At 34.9% G+C, this 14,933-nt stretch overlaps 1 protein-coding gene across 6 annotated transcripts in view; it reads right to left on the reverse strand.

The window, feature by feature from the left end:
• KMT2C (lysine methyltransferase 2C) overlaps positions 1 to 14,933 on the reverse strand; it is a 285,908-nt gene that overhangs the window by 9,301 nt on the left and 261,674 nt on the right. For 5 of the 6 annotated variants that reach the window (XM_027841013.1, XM_027841014.1, XM_027841015.1 and 2 more), the window contains 7 exons: positions 10,440 to 10,692; positions 9,277 to 9,416; positions 7,747 to 7,854; positions 5,297 to 6,416; positions 3,269 to 3,405; positions 1,786 to 1,928; positions 1,342 to 1,510 (listed from right to left, as the gene is read on the reverse strand). In XM_027841013.1, coding sequence (XP_027696814.1) covers positions 1,342 to 1,510; positions 1,786 to 1,928; positions 3,269 to 3,405; positions 5,297 to 6,416; positions 7,747 to 7,854; positions 9,277 to 9,416; positions 10,440 to 10,692 — 2,070 coding nt within the window. The remainder of the gene's footprint in view (positions 1 to 1,341; positions 1,511 to 1,785; positions 1,929 to 3,268; positions 3,406 to 5,296; positions 6,417 to 7,746; positions 7,855 to 9,276; positions 9,417 to 10,439; positions 10,693 to 14,933) is intronic. The other variant, XM_027841016.1, reaches the window with a different exon arrangement.

The following is a 14,933-nucleotide window of genomic DNA, read 5'->3' on the forward strand; positions in this document are numbered from 1 at the left end:
GATCCAAATAGGTGAGGGTCAGGTGGTGAAGTATCTTAAAAGCTAAAGAGGAGTTTGATCTAGATTCTAGAGGGCAATACCAGGTCTTTGGAATTTACAGCGTAGAGAAGTGACATGATCAGACCTGACCTTAAGGAAATACATATATGATGATTTCAGCCTTTCATGATTAGTTACCATGTTATCATATTGCCATGTAACACTATACTAAAATGACCACTTATTCCTGTCCTTGTTAGAAAATGTGCAGCCTCAAACAATGCTGCCAGTTGGGTTTGGCTGCAAGTTACTGGCTGAGAGAACCAACAGCACAAGAGGAAGATTAAATTCTACTTAGTGAAAAGGATTCATTCTCAGAAGGTTCTTCAGCCAAACAAGGTTGTTCGCCTATAATGGTGATGGCTAAAAAAACCTAGCATCTTATGCTTTGTCTCTTTAAAAGATGTGCTTTATCCTAGTTCAATTATGATTGTACCTGAGCAGTGAATAATATCATCAAAAATCCCTGTGCAACTTATCTACTAATCTGGGTTTTCACAGTCCTTGGAGGAAATCTGTCTGGGTTTTTCCAGTGTCCTTGGAGGAGATAAGAGCTTGACAAGGAATTTTTAAAAAAATCATTGCTGTATCTTTTCTCTTTGCAAAGATTATTTTTCAGCACTACTCTACAAGTTTATCCAGAAGCTAACCATATGGCAGGATGAATAATTCAGGGTAGGAATAGAAGTTTCTAATTATGGCTCAACTGTTAGATTCCATGGGTTCTGCTTCTTTGGATGAGTGGGGAGCGAATTTTCTCTATGTTTTTAATCCACTTGACTTAACATACTAAGTGTACTTGGTACAATACCTGAAGTAAATAACATCTTTCAGGACTATAAAATTAAAACATGATTTCTATCAACCAAGATAGTGAGAAAATTAGGTCCACATTCTCCTGTTTTCAGAGAGGCTTTCTTATTCTTTGGAAATAATGAAATTGATCTTTGTTCAACCTCCTAACTCACTGAAATTTAAATGGCATCCTGTCTCCCACCCTTCTCTAACTCACTTTTATTCAATGCCCACATTGTGATAGCACTCTCTTTAGGTGTTGGAAATTGTCGTCCTAATTTAAACATTAGCATGTTACCTGGGGTAAAATAACTCATAACCTGAATCTACAGTTAATCATCGCATTGATGTCTCATTTGGCAAATTATTGTGGCAAGGAAATCAAGACAACAGATATAAAAAATTATCCTAACAGTCATGTGAAATTCTTATCACACATGTTATATAAATTTCATCAAACTTCTCTGCAGAGAACAAAACACATCCATAGAGAGAGTTTCAGCTCACCTGAATCCTAGACCGCGCTAAATACACATTGGATTTCCATTCAGTCTTCATTTTGCGGTATTGAGAGGATTTAGAATGGACAAACTGTTTACTATAAGGGGCATTCAACTCTCCAGTGACTGTGCTCTGAAAGGATTTCGAGGTGCTGGTGCTATTCAAGGTGTGAGGCCTGTAGGCATAGGCATATAAACAGAAAAATACAAAGAAAACTGAAGACATCTCTGAATAAGGGACAAAGTCACATTGTTTTTCCCATTCTTTCTGATAAGACACACATACATGGAAAGCTGATTAGCAAATACAACACAGCAGAGCTCTTTTCATTTGGGCATGCACATACACAGCCAGAGACAACAGGGTTTGTGAGCAGCAGACAAAGCACAAGAAAACCACTACAGAGCCTAGAAACCCTGGGCTGTACTATGTGAAGTTAAAACAAAATACCTTAACACAAACCTCTTGACATGGGTACTCATTTTAGGTTCAGAACGGGCACAGCCCGTGGGGTTAATGGCAAGAGGAAGCTCCATGAGAGGATTTCGGCCATATCTGAAGGTATAGTTTTCACATGCCTCAACCCCAGGAAGCTGAAAGGAAGAATTAAAGAGACCAAAGTTAACACATCTGAGAATATCCTACACTACCTATCTAGTCACCAGGACCATCAAGGAGCATCTTTTGTTGATGAGTGTGGCAAGAAAGGGATCTAATCCTGTACAATAAAAAGTGCAAGCATGGCAAAAAAGAGATCTGGAGTCTCCTATGAAAATGTCATTCCACATTGATGCAAATATTGCTTATGAACATTTTCAACAATAAAGGTGCACTTTTTGTTTCTAAGATAGTTTTTAAAAGCTGCATTCATGCATCATAAATTACAGAAGGGAACTAAGAAATCATCTGGCCCAACCTACTTATTTTCCAAATAAGAGTGACCTGCACAAGTTCACACAGCAGAATAAGTAGCTGAGCAGGGACCAAATTTTTGCATGGCACCAAACATTATGTAGGGATATGCAAACTGATTTTTGAAGAGATTATTTAGTGAACCCTGCCAACTTTCCTCTAAAAAAGGAAAAGATGGGGCTCTTTTCACAAGACTGCAAGCAATGCATATAACCAAATGGGATTTTAGAACCTGCACTTCTTTATAAAACATTCTGGCACCCAGGGGCTTCGGAAATAACTTCAACTTCTGATACATGTGTCAATATGAATAGCTCTAGTTACCGATAATTCCTTGGAATTTTAAGTCTCATATGCCCACTTTTACACTGTTTACTTTCTTAGCTGTTTTTGCATATCAGTTTCATTTCCATTTTAAATATCACAGTATGTAAGGTCAGATATGTGGTTAATATTCAGACTATTTTAGGGAAGTATAACTTATTTCTAAGAGAATTTCTGCTTTAATTTACTTCTCAGACTCTGTCTCTCTACTATAAAATTCATATAACCTTGATTTTTTTTTTAACCAAATAGATCCATTCATGCAGTGTTGGGCCATCCAAGAGGGAAATTATACAATTCTAGTAAATAGCCTATAGGGACTTTCTTGTGCTTTCCACAAGTGAGTTTGCAACATTAACAATTATTGCTCTTGAAAAGTCTGACCTTTAGCCTCAGTTATGTGTATTCCAAAACTGTGTGGGAAATAATTCAATTTTGAGGAACAAGTCGTGTCCAAAAATAATACCCTCTTTAGAGTAAATCAGTTAGCAGCAAAGATCATTTATTAGTCATGAGGATATCAATCAAGCCTTTATTATACCTGATTTTCCATACAAGACTTGCTTCATGACAGACATTTAATAAATGGTTGCTGAATGAATATATGAATGAATAAGTACTTTATGTGAATAAAGTAAAAAGGAATTTTCCAGGATGAAAAAAAATTTCTATTTTACAACTTAATCAAAGCACTCACTGATTCAGCTATTCTTGCCACGGCAGAGACTGTTAAGCCAAATAGATCTTCTCCTTTTAAATACCCAGGAAAGAGCTGAAGCATTTCAGATTCTTTTCGAACACATGCAACAGGCTCCAGAATTTTATCCCAAACACCTAAATGACAAGGATAAAAATTACGACATAAAACTGAACAAACACACACAAAAAAACTCAAGAAAAGATACGAAAGAACAGTCAAAAGACTTATTAACAATATTGAATAGACCAAGTAACGATAATCACTACATTAATAAGTCCATGAAAATGAGAAGAGTTCATGTTAATCAACCAGAAATTATTCACTATAATAACAAATCAAAATTCAATTCCAGTGAGTTACTGCAGTTTTCATAATGTCCTCTATATAACTTATGGTGACCAACTTCCTCTCAATATTTTACTTGGGTATTTTACCAAAATCTTAATTAAAAAAAAAAAACAGCTCATTTTCCCTTGACTAACATAAAATAATCTAAGAAGTCACTCTTAATAAAAAAGCAAATGATCTTAACATCTTTGAATTTCAACACTGTTCAATAACGAATGATTCACAATGATACGCAATGTAAAAAAATATAATTTTGACATGTTGCCTGCCCTCTAGCTGTCTGCCTTATAATGTGGCTAGAAGTTTTGTGAGTAGGGAGAGGCAATAACAAGCTAAATTTACTTAACTATTATTAAATTTCTTCTGTGGTTCTGGGACAGTGGGCCAAGGTGAGTACAACTGCCTGCTTAAGGATGCAAAGCTGGAGTAACAAAGTCAGTTGTATCTATAGAATGTGTGTGAATAGGGACAAGACAAAAACTTTTATCTAATTTTTCTCTGCCCAACTCTGCACATGGTCCCAGAGTCATAAGAAATTTAATAAAAGCTAATTTAATTTAGTTTGGCATTGCCTCTCTCTGCTTGCATAACTTCTCCTAGCCAAATTATAAGGGAAACAGCTAGAGAGGGCAAGGAACATGTCAAAGTTATATTGTCTGATGATGCCTATCAATGTGGCTAGTTCATTACTGAACAGCTTTGAACTTCAAAGGCTTTAATAGCTCTAGTTTTAATAGGCTCTGTAATGAAATCCAAATGGAAACTAGATGATGCCTTTATTTGTAAGTATCCATCAATGTATTTCTGATTTGATTCCCTTTCTGTTCCTCATAAAGTACAGTAGATGCTGAACTAGAAGCTCACTCCAAACCACTCTTTTTTTTTTATTAAATCCTAAACAGCAACTTAAGAGCATTCAATGGTTTGCAAGTTCAGAGAGTTGGGTTCTAGTCCTGGCTTTGCCACTCTGTAATTATGGGGAGACAATCTTTGTGGACCTCAGTTTTCTCATTTATAAAAAGGAGGAGAGTGGATCTGATGACTTCTAAGGTACCTTTCCTTTTAGCTTCAGGGGCAAATCCAATTTTTCTAATATGGCTGACCACAGTGCACAAGAGCGACATTTAAATTTAAATGATATATCCTGATTTCTAGTCAATCATTTCAGGTAGTCCCAAACCACTAAATTTGGAATGCTGATTCCACTAGTGCTAATTCTCATTAAATTCTATCCAAGTAAAGGTGTTGGAAGTATTCCTCAGATCTAATTCCCAGAAGATACCAACTCCTGACAGAGTCCATGTGTAGGTACAGTATAGGAATACCAACAACAGGAGTTTTATGAAATGGGATATAGGTTTCAAGGTGAATAACATGACCTGATTTAACCACTGCCAGAATCATTTTGGAAAGTTTTTATTTAAAATATATATTGACCTGGATCTTCTGAAGCTACTAGGATCATAGTGTGCCTTCCAAAAATTATATCATAATCCAATTAAGATAGTACAGAGAATTTCATCTTGTATTTCAAAACATTATTCTCAGCAATTTATCAAAGGTTGCTTTAGAATATAAAAAAAAGAAGCTGAGAGGAATTAGGAAAAAGGGAGAATACATGGAAAATTCACAGTAATTCTGTGTAACAAAAAAATAGTTAACATAATTGCATGCTACCTTTAGGAGAGGTATCAGTAAGAATAAGATCTTCATGGCCTTGCTCCACAATCTTGATCACAAACATGGGAAGCCCATCCTTCTCCTCAATAGAACATAAATAGCGACAGCGTCTATTTGCATACCGCATACTCCAGTATAATCTGCTGGCTTCATATCCAACAGGGAAGAGAGCTTTAGAAGAATGGAATGCTTGCATCTGCTGTGGTAACAGCTGACCAATTGTGTGGAAGATGAGGCTTCCCACTCGGAAAGTGTGGTCACGTTCTCCACGCTGCACAATGCTAGCTATCTGACGAACCTCATCTCGCTGGACATAGACCCTCCTAAAAACTGCAAAATAACTTAATTCTTGCTCATGAGTTCCCTTTGGCTTGTGCAACGGGCAAAGCATTGTTTTATCCTTAAAAAACATGCATTGTGCTTTAATGGCACAGGTAAAGTGATAAATGTTGGTGCACCTAAACCTGTGACAACCGCCAGTGGCACCCATTTTGTGACAGAACACACATTTCATTTGTAGGCCCCTCCGAAGTGCCAGTTCCACATTTATTAAGGCACCAGCTTGTGTCTCATAGACCTCTGTGGACCAAAGAGCACAGTTCAAATGGACCCAGAGATCTAAGTCAAGGTTGAGCAGCCTGGCAGGCCCATCAGTTAACCCATCACCTTCTTCATGACAGAAGCAACACTTCCGATAGTCTTTAGGCACAGGGTCGGGTTTCAGGGAAGTGCCCCGTTTTTTCAGAAACTCATCTATTTCATCTTCACAAGGTGGTTTGAAAGTGCCCTTGGGAATTACAATATGAATGCTCCATTTCTTCCATTTCATCCCTTTCCATTTCTTACTTAGTGGTCTACAATCATCAAAAGTACTATGGATGGCTCTCAGGCGAGGTTTCAATTTTACTGTTACTTTCAGTTCATCTGGCTTTGTTTCTACTTTGGCTGCTTCCAAGGCAGGAGGGAAAGTAATGGGAGGTGATGCTGGGGAAGAGACTTTTTCCTGAAGCTGTGGGAGACAATGGACGTCTAAGGTGGAGATGTTGGTACTGTATTGATGGAATGCTTTAGGGGGCAGCTCTTTTGTTGGTGAGTGTGGCAAGGAAGGGAGCGAATCCTGTAAAATAAAAAGAAATCATGTTAGAAAAAACAGTGATAAATAACCCTAAGAATTGTTCAAATTTGAACATGCTTAAACAAAGAAACTCAGATATGGGTGATTTTTTTTTTTAAACTTAGCTGGGAATAAAGCTTTAGAAATTATAGGGAGAGAGGAAGTAAATAGAGAGCGAGAAGCAGCAGGCTCAGTCTAAGACGTTAAAAGATTTGACTATAACAGATGATATTAGGGTCAGTCCTGTGACTGATCTTTCAGTTTAATGTTCCTTTAGCTCCTTCTCACTTCAATGGTACTTTTGCCTCTCTTCCCACTAACCTCTCTAGGTTATATATTAACTCTAATAAAATTTATTATATAACTAAGTCTAATCAACAATACTGTCAGTGGAGATATTCTCTTTAAAAGTGCTTTAAATAATTCTTTGGATTTATTTAGTGACTTTTCTGCTAAATGTTTCTGCAGAAACACATAACAAAGAGAAGGGAAGTTAAGAAGCAAGACACCCTCCACTCCCACCCCATTTTCCTCCCTCCCAAAAGAGAATCTTCATGAAAGTGAAATACCTTCAGTACCTAAATATTCTGTGCATAGCAGGTACTTAATAAAGCTTTACTGAAATCAATTTTTTTGAGAATACATTTTATAGGGATTTTTGGGTATTTGCTGGAAATTGTGTTTTATTAATACATAATATATCAACGCATTTAAAATGTCTGCTAAATTGCTGCTGAATAGGATAGGAAAAATGACAAGGTTTGTAAAAGTTGAATAATGTTCATGGAGCACATAATCTTAGAAAGGTACTCTTAACAAGCTTCTACACTATATGAAACCAAATAAAGTAGAGATGTTTTTTTCTGCTGAGATGGAGAGGAATGTACAGGCTTCCCTATACAAAAATATTCACTTTCTCAAAAGAATATTTTTTGGAAAGTTTTAAGAAATCAAAAATGGACTCATGAAAGAAATTATTTCAGGTCCTCCAGAACAGAAGGTAGGAAAGTTATATTCAAGTCCCTGACATGACAGTGTTAGGAATGTGATCTGATCTTGAATGAGTTATTTACATTTCCCCCTTTTTTGGACTCTGTCCATTAGATTTTCAAACAACTACAGTGCAGAGGAATTTGCCTTCAGTTTTCCATTATATATTACAAATGGTTACAGAATAAAATTAGAGATCAATGATATTAAACTTAAGTGAAGGTGAAAACCATAATTCCCCTCAATTAATTAGTTCTTCAAGGTTTTACACAATTAGCTCATCAGCTTTATGACAAAAATCAAACAGCACTAAATCATTGCGTCTTAATGTTGAAATTGTTACCTTGTGTTCTAAGTTTTTTCCTTGTACAGTTGTTGAATAAAGAACGAAACAGTTATTACTACAAAATACAATGTCCTTTTCCCCTCTATCAGAGCTTTCTTGGGAATCCTGAAAATCAAAGAGAAAAGGTATGTGAGCATTTCAACATTATAACTCACTCAAAAAACAGCTATTGAGCTAAAGTTGAACACTGCTGATGAATGTAGCTTAGAACTTTCCTCCTGTCCCTCTGATTTATTATGTCCCCCAGACAAAATGGCAGTGAAAACTGAGTGTCACAAGCAGAGATTTGTGCTTTGTATCCTATGTTACAGGAAATGTGACTCACTTCTGACTTAAAAGTAAAAGGTAACATTGTCCAAATGTCTAGTACAGACACGTAGTACATGGAGAGAAATGAACTTAGGAAACATGAGCAGCAGAATTTTTTTTTTCCCTTTTCATATTTTACTTCAGTCTTGAATCTAAGATGACCATAAAAAGCAGCCAGTTTGGCTAGGAAGGAAGGGAAGTAGAGGGAGGGAGAGGGAGAGAGGAAGAAAGAGAGAAAGAGAGAGAGAAGCATGCTTGTACTTGTGGTGCTACTACCACTATTTCCTGTTCCTTCCTTCCCCCTGCAAAAAAAACCTGGAGTTTACAAAATTGAAGCTAATGTCTTATGTCTGGTTGATTACTTACAATGTAAAATAGATTACTGCACCATTCAAACTTTGGAATACTTAACAGTTATGAATCCTGAATACTCACATACACATAGATACAGACAGACAGACATGTATGGTTACCCCCAAAGTATTTTTTTTTAAATTAATTTATTTTTAGTTTTCAACATTCACTTCCACAAGATTTTGAGTTCCAAATTTTCTCCCCATCTCTTCCCTCCCCCCCACCCCAAGACAGCATGCATTCTGAATACTCCATGCCCCCAATCTGCCCTTCCTTCTATCAAACTCCCCCCCTTTCTCTTATCCTCTTCTCCTTCTATTTTCCTGTAGGACAGGAAAGATTTCTATACCCCATTGCCTGTATATCTTATTTCCCAGTTGTATGTAAAAACAATTTTTAACATTTGTTTTTAAAACTTTTGAGTTCTAAATTCTCTCCCTTCTTCCCTCCGCACCCACCCTCATTGAGAAGGCAAGCAATTCGATATAGGTTATACATGTGTAGTCATGCAAAACATTTCCATAATAGTCATGTTGTGTAAGACTATATTTCCCTCCATCCTATCCACTCCCTGTTTATTCTATTCTCTCCTTTGACCCTGTCTTTCCTCAAAAGTGTTTGCTTCTGATTATCCTCTCTCCCAATCTGCCCTCCTATTATCCCTCCTATTTTCCTGTAGGATAAGATAAATTTTCATACCCAATTGAGTATGTATGTCTCAAAGTCTTTAATAACTTAAATCTGCACTATGAGTCTCTCTCTGTTTTTTACTATCTCTCTCTTTATATTTTTATATGTATATATGTATATATATCTTGTGCAAATCTACTTTAATTGAGAAAAGGCAATATAGCTTTTAGATACCTGTTTCAGAAAGCCTGGAGCTTTAAAAGATTTCCGAACACCACTACCAAGAATGACCACTTTACAATGACAACACCATTGTGGTCTGAGTGCAGAGTTATCAGTAATATTTTGATTATGATCCTTATAACCAGCTAGACCTGAAAAATAAAAATTTGTTAAGAGATTATAAACACCTGGAGACATGAATGCACTTCAAGTGAAATGATATACTATGGAATTGCAAATAAACAATAAGGAAATATTTACAATTGAATTCACAATGACAAGCCTTATTTGAGGAAAGAGTTTAAGAGAATAACAGAGGGCTAAGACTTAATTTAGGAAGATATAGAGAATCAGGTAAAAGTTGCATAATTTTATTAATACAAAGAAAATTCAGACATAGACTAAGCAGCACTTTCTATTATAGACATGAACTAAATACAATTATTATTCAACAAAAGTTATTATTTTTAATTCACACAGCATACATAATAGATTTTATGCAAGCAAAAATGAAATAAAATGACAAAGATTTACAAAAAATGCTTATGCATTAATAAAAAAGATTCATTGTTGTGAAATAGTGCTTCTAGCAGAACCTCATATGAAAGAGCTGATTTTAAAAAAAAATCAATTGTCAATTAGCCTATTTAAATTATTCCTCCCCAAATAGACCATTTTGTTGTTCAGTCATTTCATCTATTATTATTATTCTTCATGTTCCCATTTGAAGTTTTCTTGGCATTTATACTGGAGTGTTTTCCATTTCCTTCTCCAGCTCATTTGACAGACGAGGAAACTAAGGCAAACAGGGTTAAAATGATTTGCTCAGGGTCACACAGCTAGTATGTGTATGAGGTCAGATATGAAGTCAGGAAAATGAGTTTTCCTGACTCCAGGCCTAGTACTCTATCCACTGTACCACCTAGCTATACCAACTAGACTTACAAGTATATTTTGTTTTATACTGCAATTCCACATACTTGTAGAGAATAGAAAAGGACACCTAACGAAGTCCTAAGGATTCAGGAAATGTCTGAATAAAAAATATAATGCATATTATCCCCTCTTGGCTGGTACAGTATACAAATATTAGTTATAAACTCCTAAAAAACAAACTGAGCAATCTTATCTTAAGGATTAAGAATTACAAATGAGAATGTCATAAACTAACTCACCATTGCTTGTTGGAGGAAATGGCATATTTGGTTGTTTGAGTTTGTAAGAGGCTACTAGTCTTCCATGGCTCATGGATACTGGTGGAGGAGCATGTGGGAGTAACTGTTGCCGATATTCTAAGCCAGAACTTACGCGAGAGCCGTTTATCAAGCCCACGTGGGAAGGAATATCTGGAGCATTACTGACCTCGTAACTGTTAGGAATTCGTACGTGAAGAAGGTCGGAAAATGCAGCCACAACACTACTAATATTCTAAAAACAAGTAAATATTTGGATGTTATCCAAAGGTAACAATGAACAAGAGGATATCATAATAGCATTGTTTTAAGAAATCTTCCTGTTACATTATTTGGAACTTAATGATTTCTCAAAAAAAAATTTTAATATTTGACAAATAGCAATATTAACTGCACTATAATAGAGGTAAAAACACATAGTTATGAGTACTCCCTGCACCAGGGTAAAACAGAAATCTATTAGTGCTTTTCTGTGCAATTCTTCCGTGTATCATTCTAAAAATATTCCAGAACTCTACCCAACATACTCAAAACCTTATCTTGGTCTCTTCTGTAGCAGCTTTTGAGCCATCTGTCTATTATCATTCTTCACTCTATATCAGGGCTTATTAAACTTTTTCTACTTGTGACCCCTTCTGCACTTATTAAACTGTGGATCACAACCCCATATAGAGTCCTACAGCTGAAGAAGTGCTGCCGAGTCTATGTAACTCACTCCCTTACCCAGTCATACATATCCTTCATGTCAGTGACACTACTTTTTACTTGTCACTCCTTTCAACAAATAGCCTACTTACTTCCATCATTTATCTTTCCATTTTGTACCTCCAATTGTAGTTGCACAAAAATTCACAGCCAAACTGGTATCATTAATTGCTATTAAAAAGGAAGGCAGTGGCAGGAGTAAACAGTTTTGAAAAACTGAAATTCTGCACAACTCAGATATGGTTCAGTCCAATTTCCTCCTCCTCCTAAATACTGGCTCCATCTTATTATCCATCTGCAGTTTCCTTCTAAGATGCACACCATCAAATAAAAGATAAAGAGAAATCTTGCTTCCTATAACTCGGGAATTGTGTGATTCGAGTCACCTGCAAAAATCTACATGTTTCTACAGACAACCTCCATGCCTACAAAGACCTTTCCAATTTAGGATTATAGGAGATAGGAAGCCTATGAACTGATAAGTGATGATATATTCTTGCTTGCCTTTTTTGGGTACTGCTTTTTATTTTTTTTCCTCCTAATTCTCCTACTTTCCTGTTGAGTAAGATATATTTCAATAAAGGGTTATGGAAACAGAGATTAAAAATTAATTAGACACTAAGAATGAGTGGGTCAAAGAAGAGATCATAGAAACAATCACTAATTTCACTGAAGAGAATGACAACAATGAGACAACACTCCAAAATTTGTGGGATGCAGCCAAAGTAATACTTAGGGGAAAATGTATATCTCCAAACATACATATCAGTAAAAGAGAGAAGGAGCAGACCAATGAATCGGGTGTGCAATTAAAAATACTAGAAAGAGACCAAATTAATCCTCCCCAACTAAATGCTGAAATGGAAATACTGAAAATCAAAGGAGATTAATAAAATGTAAAATTTTAAAAAAAGACAGAGAACAAAAAAACTAGGAGCTGGCTTTTATGGAAAAAAACAAACAAACAAAACCAACATAACAGATCAACCACTGGTTAATTCGATTATAAAAAGAAAGAAGAAAACCAAATTACTAGAATCAAATACGAGAAAGGGAAAATCACCACCAATAAAGATAAAATTAAAGCTATTATTAAGAGTTACTTTGCCCAATTACATATCAGTAAAACTGACAATCTAAGTGAAATGGATGACTATTCCAAAAAATAAAAACTGCCCAGATTAACAGAAGAGGAAACAGAATATTTAAATAACCCTATCTTAGAAAAAGAAATTGAACAAGTCATCAACGGGATCCCTAAGAAAATATCCCCAGTACCAGATAGAGTCAGAAGTTAATTCTACCAAATGTTAATTAATTAACAATTAATCCCAATACTACAAAACCTATCTGAAAAAAAAAAATAAAGTAGGAGTTCCACCAAATTCCTTCTACAACACAAATATGGTGCTAATAACTAAATAAGGGAGAGCAAACAGAGAAAGAAAACTACAGACCAACTTCCTTAATGAATATTGTTGCAAAAATTTAAAATAAAATATTAGCAAGGAGATCATAGCAATATATCACAAAGATCACATATTATAACCAGGTGGAATTTTTACTAGGAATGCAGGGCTGATTCAATATCAGGAAATTCAATACCAGGAAAACTATCACCATAATTAACCATATCAACAACAAAAGCAAAAAAACAAAACAATAACAACAAAACACCCCAATCCCTCATCACATGATTATATATCCACGGATGCAGAAAAAGCCTTTGACAAAATACAATACCCATTTCTATTAAAAATACTAGAAGCCATAGGAATAAATGGAGCCTTTCTTCTGAAGTGTCTATCTAAAACAATAAGCATTATCTGTAATGAAGATAAACTTGAACCCTTCCCAATAAGATAAGATGTGAAGCAAGGATGTACATAATTACCACTATCACTCAATAGAAATACTAGTTGTAACAAGACAAGAAACAGAAGAAATAAAAATAGGCAATGAGGGAAAAAAACTATCACTTTGCAGATGATACAATGGTATTCTTAGAGAACCCTAGAGAATCAACTAAAAACTATTTGAAACAATTAACAACTTCAGCAAAGTTGCAGAATATAAAATAAACCCATATAAATCATCAGCATTTCTACATATTACCAACAAAGTCCAGGAGCAAGAGACAGAAAAAGAAATTCCACTTAAAATAAATGTAGACAATATAAAATACTTGGGAGTCTACCTACTAAGACAAACCACATGAACACAACTGTAAAACACTTTTCACACAAATAGAGTGAGATCGAAACAACTGGAGAAATATCAATTGCTCATGGGTAGGCTGAGCCAATATAATAAAAACTACAATTCTACCTAAGTTAATTTACTCATTAAGTGCCACACCAATCAAACAACCAAAAAATTATTTTATAGAGCTAGAAAACAAAATAACAAAAATCCATCTGGAAGAACGAAGGGTCAAAAATATCAAGGGAATCAAAGAAAAAAAATGTTAAGGAAGACGGCTTAGCAATTCTAGATTTAAGCAAGAATCATCAAAACAATCTGGTACTGCATAAGAAATAGAGTGGTGGATCACTGGAATAGATTAGGTACACAACACACTGGTAAATGACCAGAGTATGCTAGTGTTTGATAAATGTAAAGGTCCAAGCTCTGTGGATGAGAATTTACTATTTAATAAAAATTGCTTGGCAAATTGGAAAGTAATTTGGCAGAACCTAGGCATGGACCAAAATCTCACACTGTATATATACCAAGATAACGTTAAAATGAATAAATGATTTAAACAGAAAGAGTGATATCACAAATTAGAGGGAAATGTACCTGAAAAATCTATGGATTAGGGAGAATTTATGATCAAATAATAGAGAGGATCATGGGAAGTAAAATATATAATTTTGATTACATGAAATTTGAAAGCTTTTGCACAAACAAAATACAGACAAAATTAGGCAGAAGAAAGTAAAATGGGAAAAAATTTTACAGCAAGTGTCTCAAATATAGGCCTCCTTTCACAAATACATAGAGAAATGAACCAAATTTATAAAAATAAGAGCCTGATAAATGTTCAAATGATATGAACAAGCAGTTTTCAGAAGAAGAAATCACAGCTATCAAAAGTTACATGAAAAAATGCTCTGAATCACTATTGATTATAGACATGCAAATTAAAACAATTCTGAGGTATCACCTGACACAACTTCAGCTACTAAACCTATACCCTACAGAGATCAAAGAAAGAAATAAAAAAGATCAAAACTGGAAATAAATTTGCTACCTATTGGCTAAGAAAATTATATCTGTATTTAATGGAATATTATGCCATAAGTAATGGTGAAACAGTTTCAGAAGAAAGTGAAATCTATATGAATTAATGAAAAGTGAAATAAATAAAGTAGAGAACATTTTACAAAATGATAGTATTATTACAAAGAAAAACAACTTTGAATGGCTTCTGAAATCTGATCAATGCAATGAGAAACCACAAGTATGGAGGACTGAATATGACATGCCACCCACCTCCTAAAAGAGAGGTAATGGACTTAAAATGCAGAATGATCATGAAACCATTAACAATATCATAAAGAATCAAGAACTCCTATTCAACGATCCTTCTCAGAACCCAGAGAAAAAGTCTAAAAACATATCCAAAGAAGAAAAATAAAGTATTAATATTCATTTGGAAGAAGTTTGATATTTAAATGAAAGAATAAATAAATCTTAAAGAAGCTAAACTAAAATACATTCCCAGTACCATTGATCATAACAGACATTCTGGAATAAACGCAAGTC

This window comes from Vombatus ursinus, unplaced genomic scaffold, assembly GCF_900497805.2.
Source record: "Vombatus ursinus unplaced genomic scaffold, bare-nosed wombat genome assembly UNPS02014852.1, whole genome shotgun sequence".
NCBI lineage: Eukaryota > Metazoa > Chordata > Mammalia > Diprotodontia > Vombatidae > Vombatus > Vombatus ursinus.